Genomic DNA, 16,414 nt, shown 5'->3' on the forward strand with positions numbered 1-16,414 from the left:
ATGGTACTTAACTGTGATATAAACAATATTTATTTTTTTGTTTAGAAAAATATTATTCTAGTAAAAAGGTCGGCCTACACAGAGTAGTCTAACGAATCTAATGAAATCCATTGGACTTTTTACAAAACAATCTGCAGTGCATTGCTTTGTTTCTTCTAACACATTAAAGGTAGCTAACCCGAATAATTATGTTTCCCTTTCAACTACAGACAGTAAAGACGACGTTTTACATGGATTTATTTAGTTCAGCTTGTTTCATAAGTCGTCGTCAGTTTACCATCTACATTAAAACCAGAAGTCCACAACAAAACCTTTAGCGCCATCTAGCTACGAATGTGCTCCTATGAATCTTCCTTCTAGTTTTTCTGATTCACTTATCATGGCAGCCAATCGCGGCAATTATGTTATTTACCCGGGCAAAACAAACTAAATACATGTCCAGCTAGCTCGCCAATTTGGCTAGCACTTCTACTCAAATATAAGGTAATTTATTATATTTTGTGTTATGGTATGTTTCAGTAGCTGCAACAACGTGTCACCTCAACAACATCTAACGTTAGCCTATAATATAGCAAGTAACTTGCTGGCAAGCTGTGTTGGTAGCTAGCCAACACGTACATAGCTATATTGTTTATGTTAGTTAGCTAGTTGGTGTTTTATCCATTCGTTGTAAAAGAGTTCATGGAAGAATTGTTGTGACTGTCATTTGCATCTTCAAGGTCCACAATGATGTCAACCGGTGATTTGAAAGGATGTCTTCGGAAACTGAATACTCAACTACGGGCATTGAATTACCCAAGAGAGGTCGACTATAATGGGTATGTTAGCTAGGTCATGGATAAAAATTGTGCCAGTGATAACTAAACAATTGTGCCACGTTCCCAAACTTTTTGAGGGAAGCAGCCAGCTTATACAATCTGTCGGCACCTGTGTTGTGGTTGTTCAGTTGGATGGCCACATGATGGCTCTACTATTCAGTCTCTTAGTTGCAGTGCAGGAGATGTGTGAACATTTGTGTCACTTTTACTTGCTTACATTGGAGAAATAAATCCCCCATATATTCATTCATTCTGATATATAGTGAGCTCCAAACGTATTGGGGCAGTGACCATTTTGTTGTTGTTTGGCTCTGTACTCCAGCACCTGATTTTGATCATCAGGTGTTCCAAGACTGGTGAACAGTGGGTTGACACTTTGGATTTGAAATGATACAATGATTGAGTTTAAAGTGCAGGCTGTCAGCTTTAATTTGAGGGTAAATGACAACACTTTTTGCACATAGTTCCCTCCATTTTTGCTATCATTATTAGATAGATCTGAATGAATCGTGAATAATAATAATGATGAGTGAGGAAGTTAGATGCACAAATATCATACACCCCCAAATGCTAATCTCCCCTGTTATTTTAATAGAGAGGTTAGTGTGTCTTGGTATATTTGTGAGTCTAACTTTCTCACTCATCATTATTTACGATTCATTCAGGACTATCTGTAATCATTGTAGCATCCACATGAATGTATGTGTTTAGAAGCATATTATATTCTTACTTACAATAAAAGTGACTCAAATGACAATACATTATTTACCATTCATTTCTATTGGGCACAAAATAATCTGAAACACAACCAAAACTAACAGCAAATGCATCCAACAAGTTTGTAGAGTCACACTCTTGACATAATCATTGCGTGCTAGGAATATGGGATCAAATACTAAACTTTTGACTACTTTAATACACACAAGTTAATTTGTCTCAATACTTTTGGTCCCCTAAAATGGGGGTCTATATGAAAATGTTAAAGTTGACAGTCTGCATTTTAACTTCATAGTCAAATCCTAAGTATTGGAGTACAGAGCCAAAGCAACAACAAATGTGTCACTGTCCCAATACCTTTGGAGCTCATTGTATGCAGCATACATGGAGTATACCAAACATTAAGAACGCCTTCCTAATATTGAGTTGCTCACTGAGCCTCAATTCATCGGGGCATGACTCTACAAGGTGTCAAGCGTTTCACAGGGATGCTGGCCCATGTTGACTCCAATGCTTCCCACCGTTTTTTCAAGTTGGCTGGATGGATGTCCTTTGGGTGGAGGACCTGTCTTGATACACCCAGGAAACTGTTGAGTGCGAGAAACCCAGCAGTGTTGCAGCCATTAACAAAAACTGGTGCGTCTGGCACCTACTAACATACCCCATTAAAAGGAACTGAAATATGTTGTCTTGCCCATTCACCTTCTGAATGGCACAAATACACAATCCATGACTCAATTGTCTCAAGGCTTAAAGATCCTTCTTTAACTTGTCTCCTCCCCTTCATCTACACAGATTGAAGTTGACTTAACAAGTGACATCAATAAGGGATCATAGCTTTCACCTGGATTCACCTGGTCAATCTGTCATGGAAAGAGCAGGTGTTCTGTTTTGTATACTCAGTGTGTCTATATATACATACAGTGCCTTCGGAAAGTATTCAGACCCCTTGACTTTTGCCACATTTTGTTACGTTACAGCCTTATTCTAAAATTGATAAATTGTCCCCCCCCCCCTAAAATCTATACACAATACCCCATAATGACAAAGCAAAAAACATTTTTGCTAATTTCTATATTTTTTTGAATTATGTTTACATAAGTATTCAGACCTTTTACTTTGTTGAAGCACCTTTGGCAGCAATTACAGCCTCAAGTCTTCTTGGCTATGACGCTACAAAACTTGGCACACCTGGATTTGGGGAGTTTCTCCCATTCTTCTCTGCAGATCCTCTCAAGCTCTGTCAGGTTGGATGGGGAGCTTCACTCCACAGCTATTTTCAGGTCTCTCCAGAGTTGTTTGATCGGGTTCAAGCCTGGGCTCTGGCTGGGCCATTCAAGGACATTCAGAGACTCGTCCCGAAGCCACTCTTGTGTTGTCTTGGCTGTGTGCTTAGGGTCATTTTCCTGTTGGAAGATGAACCCTCGCCCCAGTCTGAGGTCCTGAGTGCATTGGAGCAGGTTTTCATCAAGGATCTTTCTGTACTTTGCTTTGTTCATCTTTGCCTCAATCCTGACTAGTCTCCCAGTCCCTGCCGCTGAAAAACATCCCCACAGCATGATGCTGCCACCGCCATGCTTCACCGTAGGGATGGTGCCATGTTTCCTCCAGACGTGACGCTTGGCATTTAGGCCAAAGTGTTCAATCTTGGTTTCATCAGATCAGAGAATCTTGTTTCTCATGGTCTGAGAGTCTTTACTGTCTTTTACTGATGAGGGGCTTCCCTCTGGCCACTCTACCATAAATGCCTGATTGGTGGAGTGCTGCAGAGATGGTTGTCCTTCTGGAAGGTTCTCTCATCTCCACAGAGGAACTCTGGAGCTCTGTCAGTGACCATCGGGTTCTTGGTCACCTCCCTGACCAAGGCCCTTCTCCACAGATTGCTCAGTTTGGCTTGGTGGCCAGCTCTAGGGAGAGTCTTGGTGATTTCAAACTTCTTCCATTTAAGAATGATGGAGGCCATTGTGTTCTTGTGGACCTTAAATGCTGCAGACATTTTTTGGTACCCTTCCCCAGATCTGTGCCTCGACACAATATTGTCGATAAGGAAAATTCCTTCGACCTCATAGCTTCGTTTTTGCCTGACATGCACTGTCAACTGTGGGACCATAGATATAGATAGATGTGTGCCTTTCCAAATCATGTCCAATCAATTGAATTTACCACATGTGGACTCCAAGTTGTAGAAACATCAAGGATGATCAATGGAAACAGGATGCACCTGAGCTCAATTTCAAGTCTCATAGCAAAGGGTCTGAATACTTACAGTATGTAAATAAGGTATGTTTTTTATTTTGAATAAATTTGCAAACATTTCTACATTTTGCTTTGTCATTATGGGGTATTGTGTGTAGATTGCTGAGAAATGTTTTATTGACTCCCTTTTGGAATAAGGCTGTAACGTAACAAAATGTGAAAAAAAGTCAAGAGGTCTGAATACTTTCCGAAGGCACTGTACATACTCACTCACCAGACAGTTTATTAGCTACAACCTGTCTAGTACTGGGTCGGACCCCCCTTTGCCTCCAGAATACCAAGAATTCTTCGGGGCGTGGAATCTACAAGTCAGAAATGTTACACATTCATGTTGGTACATGCTGACGCGGTGGTGTCATGCAGTTGCTGCAGATTGGACGGCGGTACACCACTGCAACCAGCCTGTACTGTTGACCAGACAGTGTCCATAGACTGCCATCAGTATGACGCAACATCCCATCTGGTTTGGGCTTAGTCCCACTATCATTTGTTTTTCAACAGGACAATGACCCAAAATGCCTCCAGGCTGTGTAAGGGCTATTTGACCAAGAAGGAGAGTTATGGAGTACTGCATCAGATGACCTGGCTGCCGCAATCACCTGACCTCAACCCAATTGAGATGGTTTGGGATGAGTTGGACCGCAGAGTGAAGGAAAAGTAGCCAACAAGTGCTCAGCATATGTGGGAATTCCTTCAAGACTGTTGGAAAAGCATTCCAGGTGAAGCTGGTTGAGAGAATGCCAAGAGTGTGCAAAGTTGTCATCAAGGCAAAGGGTGGCTACTTTGAAGAATCTCAAACATAAAATATATTTGGATTTGTTTAATTTATTTATTTATTTTTTGGTTACTACATGATTCCATATGTGTTATGTCATAGTTTTGATGTCTTCACTATTATTCTACAAATATTAACCATCCATGCAGTATCTAAGAATATTTTGGGCAGACGACACCTTGAAGGAGAGGCAGGTGTGCATATGGTAGTATTTCTCATGATTTAACATTTTGTTCCACCATGGGCCTAATTTCCGATGATCCCATTGTTATGATGAGCATATCTGACCAGCTCTTTATCCAGGTTGTGGGGTCACTGATTTCTATGGCCTTTGCCCATTACACTCAGTATTTGGCTTGAAAGTGCCAACACATTGCAAGTGTGATGACATATGGAACTTGTGATGAATTAAGAATGACAATTTAGGCTAGAATGAATATTATCAACAGTCTGTATGATGTTCTTGCGTGCTATAGGCAAACCTGCTCTGTAGTGTAGGATAAAGTCACGAGATTGTGTCCCATATGGGACCCTATTCCTCAGATAGTGCACTACTCTTGCGTGCTATAGGCTCTGTTTAAAAAAAATTGTGCACTATATAGGGTGCTATTTGCGACAAAGACTAAATGATTTGGCTGGAAGACAGACTAAACATCTGTAGTCCTATAAACATCCAGATTGGGGCTGTAGCCACGGGTACAGTTCATGGTCTGAGTTTGTTTTGAAGTCTCCGGCAAGCGGCAGAGGGGGTTGTACAGAGCCCTGCCCGACTATAACTCGGTTTGTAAACATGCTTTACATTAACCAGCCGTGGGTACCCCTCTGACGAGGACCCCAGTCTGCACATCTGATGAGCAGGGAAGTAGGGATTCCTTTTGAAGTGAAGAGCATCAAACACAATATGCTTGTGGGGGATTTAAAAAAGGATATGGCTCAAATACAATTTTCTGTGGATGTGAGACAATTTAAATCGGGAGACAAAGGTTGGCCACTTTTTTTGAATGTGTTTTTTATCGAACTCGTTTGGGTTCCATTGTCAAAATGTGTGTTGCAGCTCAATTCTTCTATTTTTTTCCCCGCTAATTGGGCTTTTGACCAATCACATCAGCTCTGATAAAGATCTGATCTGATTGGTCAAAAAAAAAGTTGTTAAAATCGGTTTACCTGTCTGAACAGAGCATTGTCATATATTTTTAGGCCTAAATGATACTAATACATATGAAAACAGTCGTACACATTGTAAAACACAATCTATGCTTTATCTCCACAGCTTGGCCAAAGGGGATCCTTCTGCTTTTCTCCCCATAGTCAGTTATGCATTCATCTCCTATTCACCATACCTTGCTGAACACCTGGTGGTCTTCGGAGTGGAACTCGCTGGGAAGAATGACCTACGTTTTATCGAATGCATCTACAAGGTAAATCCACACATTGATTCTATTGTGTTCTTTAAAAAAAATAATCTATTAAGGGTAATAGTGTACAGTACCTGTCAAGTTTGGACATCTACTCATTCAAGGGTGTTTCTTTATTTTGACTATTTTCCACATTGTAGAATAATAGTGAAGACATCAAAACTATGAAATAACACACGTGGAATCATGAAGTAACCAAAAAGTGTTAGAAGAATCTAAAATATATTTGGATTTGTTTAAGTAGCCACCCTTAGCCTTGATGACAGCTTTGCACACTCTTGACGTTCTCTCAACCAGCTTCATGAGGAATGCTTTTCCAACAGTCTTGAAGGAGTTCCCACATATGATGAGCACTTGTTGGCTGCTTTTCCTTCACTCTGCGGTCCAACTCATCCCAAACCATCTCAATTGGGTTGAGGTCAGGTGATTGTGGCGGCCAGGTCATCTGATGCAGCACTCATCACTCTCCTTCTTGGTCAAATGGCGCTTACACAACCTGGTGGTATGTTTTGGGTCATTGTCCTGTTGAAAAACAAATGATAGTATCACTAAGCCCAAGCCAGATGGGATGGCATATTGCTGTAGAATGCTGTGGTAGCCATGCTGGTTAAGTGTGCCTTGAATTCTAAATAAATCACAGACCGTGTCACCAGCAAAGCACCATCACTCCTCCTCCATGCTTCACGGTGGGAACCACACATCCGGAGATTATCCGTTCACCTACTCTGCTTCTCACAAACACATGGTGGTTGGAACCAAAGGACAGATTTCCACCGGTCTAATGTCCATTGCTTGTGTTTCTTGGCCCAAGCAAGTCTCTTCTTATTATTGGTGTCCTTTAGTAATGTGTTTTTTTACACCCTTTTTTTCTCCCCAATTTCGTGGTATCCAATTGTCCCATTGCTGCAACTCCCGTACGGGAGAGGCGATGGTCGAGAGCTGTGCACCCTCCAAAACACAACCTAACCAAGCCGCACTGCTTCTTTAACGCAATGCCCACTTAACCCGGAAGCCAGCCGCTCTAATGTGTCGGAGGAAACACCGTACACCTGGTGTCAACGTGCACTGCGCCCGGCCCGCCACAGGAGTCGCTAGTGCGCGATGGGACAAGGACGTCCATGCTGGCCAAACCCTCCCCTAACCCGCCACCCCATGGGTCTCCCCGTCGCAGCCGGCTGCGACAGAGCCTGGACTCGAACCCAGAATCTCTAGTGGCCTTAGACCACTGCGCCACTCGGGAGGCCCATGGCTGGTAACTCTAATGAACTTATCCTCTGCAGCAGAGGTAATTCTGGGTCTTCCTTTCCTGTGGCGGTCCTCATGAGGGCCAGTTTCATCATAGTGCTTGATGGTTTTTGCGACTGCACTTGAAGAAACGTTCAAAGTTCTTCAAATTTTCCAGATTGACTGACCTTCATGTCTTAAAGTGATAATGGACTGTCATTTCTCTTTGCTTATTTGAGCTAGTCTTGCCATAATATGGACTTGGCCTTTTAACAAATAGGGCTATCTTCTGTATGCCAACCCTACCTTGTCACAACACTACTGATTGGCTCAAACACATGCCAAGAGTGTGCAAAGCTGTCATCAAGGCAAAGGGTAGCTACTTTGAATGTCAAATATAAAATATATTTTGATTTGTTTAAATCAAATGAAATTTATTTATATAGCCCTTCGTACATCAGCTGATATCTCAAAGTGCTGTACAGAAACCCAGCCTAAAACCCCAAACAGCAAGCAATGCATGTGAAAGAAGCACGGTGGCTAGGAAAAACTCCCTAGGAAAAACTCCCTAGAAAGGCCAAAAACCTAGGAAGAAACCTAGAGAGGAACCAGGCTATGAGGGGTGGCCAGTCCTCTTCTGGCTGTGCCGGGTGGATATTATAACAGAACATGGTCAAGATGTTAAAATGTTCATAAATGACCAGCATGGTCAAATAATAATCATAACAGGAAGCCAGTGTAGGGAGGCTAGCACTGGAGTAATAGGATCAGATTTTTTGGTTTGGTTAACACTTTGTTTTGGTTACGACATGATTCCATATGTGTTATTTCATAGCTTTGATGTCTTGACTATTATTCTACAATGTAGGAAAATATAAAAAAATACGAAAAACCCTTGAATGAGTCGGTGTCCAAACTTTTGACTGGTACTGTAGGTTAACATGTTTCTGTGACATAGTTAAATAGTAAGGCTATCATCATGCACAGTGGAGGGATTTTACTCCATCGGTCTCCATTAGTATGGTAGGAAGAAGACACAGAGCGTCTTCTTGACGCCGCCGCAACAATCCCACATCCAGACCAGTTCACTTATCTCCCAGCCTCGTTCCTTCATGCCCTCCCTATGATTTAATGCTCTGTTCATTCACCGCGTGCTGGGATCTTTCCTGGGTCCTACTTTTTTCCAGTAGGCTCCCCACCACCGCTCTCCCCATGTGGCCCCATGCAGTGTCTCTCTCTCTAACATGGAACAGTTTCTCCTAATAGCAGGGAGTCCCCTCTAGATCCCCTCTCTCATACATCACAGCTATCATCGTAATGGTTCAAAATGGCAGTGTTTCCAGTTGTTTCTTCACAGGCAACGGTCGCACACTGACTTCAGTTTATTCCTTGGGGTCTCCTGAGGCCAACGGCTGTCTACCCAGACGCTCTGCTGTGGTTTAACCTCTCCGAGCTTGAGCTGAACCGCAATATTTTCCCCTAATACACACACACGGAAGACATTGCTATTGCGTCGCTCACTACCAATAAAGTCCTTTTGAAACAGTGCAGGATTTCCCCTGTAGAAGTAAAGGGTAGGCTACATGTGGGATTCCTTTTCATTCCTGTGGTGCTCAAATGACATGAATGGAGTCTTAAGGTACTCTAGGAATTCCATTCATTCTTATCTATGGGAAATGGTATAGGCCTCCACTGTCGGAATTCCTTTTTCCATGATATTGTGCTTGGTCAAGGCTAAGCCATTTCCTTCATCGCACGTTTTAATATTACAGCTCCTCTCTCATCACAACCAACCGAGGACTTGGAAGGAATGACTTGTGTAAATGCATCAGGGTTTTTTTCAGTCTTTCTGTTGAGGCTGTACTGTAGCCTCTGTTAACCCTGCTATCAGAACCAGAAGGGTTTTCACTGAGCGGGCCCTGATCTGCAGCATCTGTATTTAACACACTCTCTGGTGTTTCCTTCCAGCTGGCAACCGGTGGTCGGCAGCACAGTGTCCTTGAGCAATTGTGTTTTATGAAGGATCACATGAAATCCTGATTCCTGCGGTGAACACAGGAACTCCATGTTGGTCCAAGTTCTCATCTCGGATCAGAATCCCCTCTTCTGTTCCCTTAGTGCTGAGGCCGCAGGCGAGCTATCTGCCTCTCACAGCATTGGTTCATTTTGGCGAGAGAGGAGAGGGAGACCGAGAAGGAAGAGCGAGAACCTCTGTGCGATGGCTGGCGCCCAGTCACTGCTTCGCCTGGCTGGTGCGCACACACACACACACACACACACACACACACACACACACACACACACACACACACACACACAAATAAATATGGGAAACAGATTGGGCCGACACCAGCAGCATTTCATACAGAAGACAGTGCAGAGAGGAGACAAGCCATTTGCTCTGCGATTTGCTCAGTGTAACAGGAAAGCACTCATTTAGCCCTCCTGTCATACGTACTGCCATCTTTCCTTAACTCATGTTAACTATAGTGAGTTTTACAATTATCAATAGAATGTTTGGATTTGTCATGTGATCCAGCTCCTATTATTCCCTTTTCACATGAATTAAGTGTATCGAGGCAAGGATACATGTCATTTTTTGGAAGGGAAAACGAACTCCATATACTTTTAAAGTGATTAAAACCAAATGGAAACTGTAGAAAATATAATGGACCTACATTTATACTGTTTCTTGACTGTGTCCAGCTCACTAATAATCATTCAAATGAAACCTACAGTGAAGGAAAGAAGTATTTGATCCCCTGCTGATTTTCTACGTTTGTCCACTGACAAAGAAATGATCAGTCTATAATTTTAATGGTAGGTGTATTTGAACAGTGAGAGGGAGAATAACAACAAAAAAATCCAGAAAAACGCATGTCAAAAATGTTATGAATTGATTTGCATTTTAATGAGGGAAATAAGTATTTGACCCCTCTGCAAAACATGACTTAGTACTTGGTGGCAAAACCGTTGTTGGCAATCAGAGGTCAGGCGTTTCTTGTAGTTGGCCACCAGGTTTGCACACATCTGAGGAGGGATTTTGTCCCACTCCTCTTTGCAGATCTTGTCCAAGTCATTAAGGTTTCGAGGCTGACGTTTGGCAACTCGAACTTTCAGCTCCCTCCACAGATTTTCTATGGGATTAAGGTCTGGAGACTGGCTAGGCCACTCCAGGACCTTAATGTGCTTCTTCTTGAGCCACTCCTTTGTTGCCTTGGCCGTGTGTTTTGGGTTATTGTCGTGCTGGAATACCCATCCACGACCCATTTTCAATGCCCTGGCTGAGGCAAGGAGGTTCTCACCCAAGATTTGACGGTACATGGCCCCGTCCATCGTCCCTTTGATGCGGTGAAGTTGTCCTGTCCCCTTAGCAGAAAAACACCCCCAAAGCATAATGTTTCCACCTCCATGTTTGACGGTGGGGATGGTGTTCTTGGGGTCATAGGCAGCATTCCTCCTCCTCCAAACACGTTGAGTTGATGCCAAAAGCTCCATTTTGGTCTCATCTGACCACAACACTTTCACCCAGTTGTCCTCTGAATCGTTCATTGGCAAACTTCAGACGGGCATGTATATGTGCTTTCTTGAGCAGGGGGACCTTGCGGGCGCTGTGGGATTTCAGTCCTTCACGGCGTAGTGTGTTACCTATTGTTTTCTTGGTGACTATGGTCCCAGCTGCCTTGATCATTGGCAATATCCTCCCGTGTAGTTCTGGGCTGATTCCTCACCGTTCTCATGATCATTGCAACTCCACGAGGTGAGATCTTGCATGGAGCCCCAGGCCGAGGGAGATTGACAGTTCTTTTGTGTTTCTTCCATTTGCAAATAATCGCACCAACTGTTGTCACCTTCTCACCAAGCTGCTTGACGATGGTCTTGTAGCCCATTCCAGCCTTGTGTAGGTCTACAATCTTGTCCCTGACATCCATGGAGAGCTCTTTGGTCTTGGCCATGGTGGAGAGTTTGAAATCTGATTGATTGCTTCTGTGGACAGGTGTCTTTTATACAGGTAACACGCTGAGATTAGGAGCACTCCCTTTAAGAGTGTGCTCCTAATCTCAGCTCGTTACCTGTATAAAAGACACCTGGGAGGCAGAAATCTTTCTGATTGAGAGGGGGTCAAATACTTATTTCCCTCATTTAAAATACAAATCCATTTATAATATTTTTGACATGCATTTTTCTGGATTTGTTGTTATTCTGTCTCTCACAGTTCAAATAAACCTACCATTAAAATTATAGACTGATCATTTCTTTGTCAGTGGGCAAACGTACAAAATCAGCAGGGTATCAAATACTTTTTCCCCCTCACTGTAGACATTTACATTTACATTTAAGTCATTTAGCAGACGCTCTTATCCAGAGCGACTTCGAGTTCAGACTCCAAAGTGAGGCTCTCCCATTTCAGGCTGAAACAATGAATCCCATGGCCACCACAGTAAGTATTAGACAGTCGGGTAGCATTGAACATTTCTAAAGCATTGGATACAGGACAATTTCTTTGCACGTTTTGATGGTGAAGAAGTGAACACATTTTCAATGCGACCCTCTGGACCTTCTTGAAGACCGAATGTGGCCCCCAGTGCAAAATGAGTTAAACCCCTGTACGAGATACTTTGCAATGTGATCTTCAATGAATGTTGTTTTGATCTTTGCATTTTTTACTGTTTGAATGAAACAACCTTGTGTATTTTTGATTTGAAAGAATTTTTCAGCAGGGAGAATTCAGCCGTGTGTGTCATACTGTCTATTGTTCACCCACATCTAGGTACTGCGGGATCTCTTCCACTACAAACCCGTCCTGACCAAGCAGCAGTTCCTCCAGTTTGGCTTTGCAGAAAGAAAGACCTGCATCCTCTGTGACGTCATCGCCTTCGCCCTGCAGAAACACAAAGAGCTCAGCAAAGGCAACAAGGTCAGTCTGTCTCCCTCAGCTTTGACGAGCCTAGAGCAAAGAGTATCATCAACGACATGATAATGATGACGCGGTATTCACGGTTCAATTAACTATTGCACCCTCTTGATTAGACCATGTCTGTATTGTAATTCTCAATAGCCTACCTGGTAAAAGAAAAGGTTCATGTATTGCATCTGTGTGTGTTGCAGCCAAAGCCGAGAGCTCATTTTCAGGCCTCGAGTTCAGACTCCAAAAGTGAGGCTCTCCCATTTCAGGCTGAAACAATGAATCCCATGGCCACCACAGTAAGTCTTTGCCAAGGACATGACAGTGTAGACCAACAGACCTGTTCAACTCTCTACACTTTATCAAAGAGGCCTGAGCTAGCCTAGTTAAATAAAGGTTAAATAAAACATTTTAAAATAATAACATAGTCCGTTGTAATGCTGCATGAGTACATGGCCCGGCCTTAACATGATTAGGTGAGATGGTTCTTTCCCACAGTTGTCCCTAAGCAGGCCACTAGTGGAGAGACACATTGGTGGTGACTCCTGGGTCTCCTCTAGTAGAACCTCAGATAATGAAGAGGAAGAGGGGCTGGGAATGGATGAGGTCCAGAACCAAGCACCTACAGTCCCTCAAACAGTGAGTACCAGCATACTTCTCCACAATATAAGCACAGACACACAGAGCCCTTCTCTCTGTAACACACAGCACCAAAGTGACACACACACACACAGACTGCATTGTGACCACCCTTCCAGGACCTGGTGGAGGGGAGGCTGGCAGCGCTGGAGGCCCAGCTGCTGCAGGTCCAGACCAGGCTGGGGAGGCTCTCGGCCCTGGAGCAGAGGCTGGAGCTTCTAGAGAAGGCCTCGGCCGGGAGGATCACTATAGACAAGCACCAGTGGGAGAACCTGGAGAGCAGAGTGCTACTGCTGGAGACCAGACTGACCCTCTCCACAGCCACGGCCCAGGTAGGCTCTGTGTGTGTGTCCCTAGCCACTGCAAATTGATTATTGGATACTGTGTGTCTGCATGTGTGTCAGCCATGGCCCAGGTAGGAAGGGATCTCTACACCACATCTGTCCGATCTGAAGACGCTTCTAAAGAACTCTCCGTACCTCTATCCAATGACAAGTGGAAGCAGATGTTGAACTAATGATGTCAGTCCATTCCAGAATGTCTGCTGTATCTCTGTTTGCTGGTTAAAGATGGAAAAATGTACAGCTTTCAAGGTTTTTGGGGTTTTTTTCCCTCTAGGAGTCGTCATCACTTATCAATGGAGGTTGGAGTCATCACATGGCGGATAATGCAACAGAAGTCACGGGTTGGAACTGATTTTGACAGTGAAAGTATCTTAGTAGAGCATTAATGAGGCCATTGTATACAACAACTGAAATACAGTAATAGAAAGATCAAATTCCCAGTGTGATATAAAAGTTCAACTGATGCTCACATACCCTTAGAGTCAAGACCCAGTCCTCCAGAGAGCCTCCTACACAACTCTGGCTGTGAGCGTCCTCAGTCCTCCACCCTTTCCGCTAGCTATCCCATCAGCCCCTGTGTGACAACGGCACCCCCAGAGGTAATGGCAGATATTACAAGTGTGTGTGTGTGTGTGTGTATGTATGTATGTATGTATCTGTTTCCATGACAGACATACAGACTATTTGGGCTGGATTCAATCTGTAGTATCGTGAAAGATCCACGTTATAGGTCAATTTAAATTTTAAAGGCAATGTTTGAGGAGATTTCATTCACGGTAAACTCTGCATATGAGGAGTCAACTGGACATTACCTTAGAATTTTTACGCAGATCTTCTGCAATACGGATGAAATCAAGCCCTTTGTTTTTCATTTATTCTTGACTCATTTTCTATAGGAGAATATGAAAGAGAGATTGGAAAGGATAGCCAACATGTAAGTACTGTAGATCTGTTGTATTCCCTCAAATGTTAACCAAGGCTAATACACCATCTACTGTATATAAAATAATACTGCATTTATGTTTAACTTCATTACGATTTGTTATTCTCCTTTGTTTTAGGATGAAAGACACTTCCAGCCTTTTAAGAAGTCTAGCTCCCGCCTATACTTTCTTTGGATTGGTGAATAAATGTCATTATTGTAACCCTCAATGTAAATTGAAACTTTAAAAAAAAATGTATTTTTGTAATTGCTCTCTGGATTAGTATGTTAGTGATGAATAAAGGTATCATAGATAAATATCGACTTGTGTTCACAATCCATTATAAACAGTACTAGTCAAAAGTTTGGACACCTACTCATTCAAGGGTTTTTCTTCATTTTTACTATTTTTTACATTGTGGAATAATAGTGAAGACATCAAAACTATGAAATAATACATATGGAATCATGTAGTAACCAAAAAAAGTGTTAAACAAATCAAAATATATTTTAGATTCTTCAAAGTAGCCACCCTTTTCCTTGATGACAGCTTTGCACACTCTTGGCATTCTTTCAACCAGCTTCACCTGGAATGCTTTTCCAATAGTCTTGAAGGAATTCCCACATATGATGAGCACTTGTTGGCTGCTTTTCCTTCACTCTGCGGTCCAACTCATCCCAAACCATCTCAATTGGGTTGAGGTCGAGTGATTGTGGGGGCCAAGTCATCTGATGCAGCACTCCATCACTCTCCTGCTTGGTCAAATAGCCCTTACACAGCCTGGATGTGTGTTTTGGGTCATTGTCCTGTTGAAAACAAATGATAGTCCCACTAAGCGCAAACCAGATGGGATGGCTTATCGCTGCAGAATGCTGTGGTACCCATGCTGGTTAAGTGTGCCTTGAATTCTAAATAAATCACTGACAGTGTCACCAGCAGAGCACCCCCACACCGTTTGTTTTTAACCTTTTTATTTAATTAACTAGGTAAGTCAATCAAGAACAAATTCTTATTTGCAATGATGGCCTACCGGGGAACAGTGGGTTAACTACCTTGTTCAGGGACGGAACAGACTTTTACCATGTCGGGTCTGGGATTGGATCCAGCAACCTTTCGGTTACTGGCGCAATGCTCTAACCACGAGGCTACCTGTCACACCATCACACCTCCTCCATGCTTCACGGTGGGAACGACACATTCGGAGATCATCTGTATCTAACAAAAACATGGCGGTTAGAACCAAAAATCTCACATTTTGACTCATCAGACCAAAGGACAGATTTCCACCGGTTTAATGTCCATTGGTTGTGTTTCTTGGCCCAAGCAAGTCTCTTATTGGTGTGGTTTCTTTGCACCAATTCAACCATGAAGGCCTGATTCACAGTTTCCTCTGAACAGTTGATGTTGAGATATCTGTTACTTGAACACTGAAGCATTTATTTGGGCTGCAATTTCTGAGGCTGGTAACTCTAATGAACTTCCCTGCAGCAAAGGTAACTCTGGGTCTTCCTTTCCTGTGGAGGTCCACATGAGAGCCAGTTTCAGCGTAGCGCTTGATGGTTTTTACGACTGCACTTTTCTGGATTGACTGAAGTAATGATGGACTGTCATTTCTCTTTGCTTATTTGAGCTGTTATTGCCATAATATGGACTTGGTCTTTTACCAAATAGGGCAATCTTCTGTATACCACCCCTACCTTGTCACAACACAGCTGATTGGCTCAAACACATTAACCTCTCTGGGCTAGGTGGCACCAAATCGTCCCACCTACGCAACAGCCAGTGTAATCCCGTGGCGCGTTATTCAAATTCCTCAAATGCAAAAACTTCAATTTTTCAAACATATGACTATTTTACACCATTTTAAAGACAAGACTCTCGTTAATCTAACCACACTGTCCGATTTCAAAAAGGCTTTACAACGAAAGCAAAACATTAGATTATGTCAGACTACCCAGACAGAAATAATCAGACACCCATTTTTTCAAGCTAGCATATAATGTCACATAAACCCAAACCACAGCTAAATGCAGCACTAACCTTTGTGGATCTTCATCAGATGACAACCCTAGGACATTATGTTATACAATACATGCATGTTTTGTTCAATCAAGTTCATATTTGTATCAAAAACCAGCTTTTTACATTAGCATGTGACTAGCATTCCCACCGAACACTGCCGGTGAATTTACTAAATTACTCACGATAAACGTTCACAAAAAGCATAACAATGATTTTAATAATTATAGATACAGAACTCCTCTATGCACTCAATATGTCCGATTTTTAAAATAGCTTTTTGGTGAAAGCACATTTTGCAATATTCTCAGTAGATAGCCCGGCATCACAGGGCTAGCTATTTAGACACCCAGCAAGTTTAGCACTCAAAGTCAGCTT

The 16,414-nt window shown here is 42.8% G+C and overlaps 1 protein-coding gene across 1 annotated transcript; it reads left to right on the forward strand.

Annotated features, from left to right (window-relative positions):
- Positions 1 to 340: 340 nt before the first annotated feature.
- On the forward strand, positions 341 to 14,334 carry LOC106602383 (centrosomal protein of 44 kDa). The gene is made up of 11 exons (XM_014194982.2): positions 341 to 483; positions 720 to 818; positions 5,837 to 5,984; positions 11,977 to 12,123; positions 12,315 to 12,410; positions 12,610 to 12,750; positions 12,870 to 13,082; positions 13,369 to 13,435; positions 13,575 to 13,693; positions 13,991 to 14,028; positions 14,156 to 14,334. Exons 2-11 carry the CDS (start codon positions 727 to 729, stop codon positions 14,262 to 14,264), a joined length of 1,170 nt encoding a protein of 389 aa, XP_014050457.2. The 5' UTR covers positions 341 to 483; positions 720 to 726; the 3' UTR covers positions 14,265 to 14,334.
- Positions 14,335 to 16,414: the final 2,080 nt, after the last annotated feature.

Source organism: Salmo salar, chromosome ssa04 (assembly GCF_905237065.1).
Source record: "Salmo salar chromosome ssa04, Ssal_v3.1, whole genome shotgun sequence".
Lineage (NCBI taxonomy): Eukaryota > Metazoa > Chordata > Actinopteri > Salmoniformes > Salmonidae > Salmo > Salmo salar.

Excerpts from the sequence above, each read along its gene's own strand:
- LOC106602383 (XM_014194982.2), top strand. The coding sequence starts at position 727 with ATGATGTCAACCGGTGATTTGAAAGGATGTCTTCGGAAACTGAATACT. Across the intron at positions 5,985-11,976 it reads TTATCGAATGCATCTACAAG|GTACTGCGGGATCTCTTCCA; the intron begins GTAAATCCACAC and ends ACCCACATCTAG. Across the intron at positions 12,411-12,609 it reads TGAATCCCATGGCCACCACA|TTGTCCCTAAGCAGGCCACT; the intron begins GTAAGTCTTTGC and ends TCTTTCCCACAG.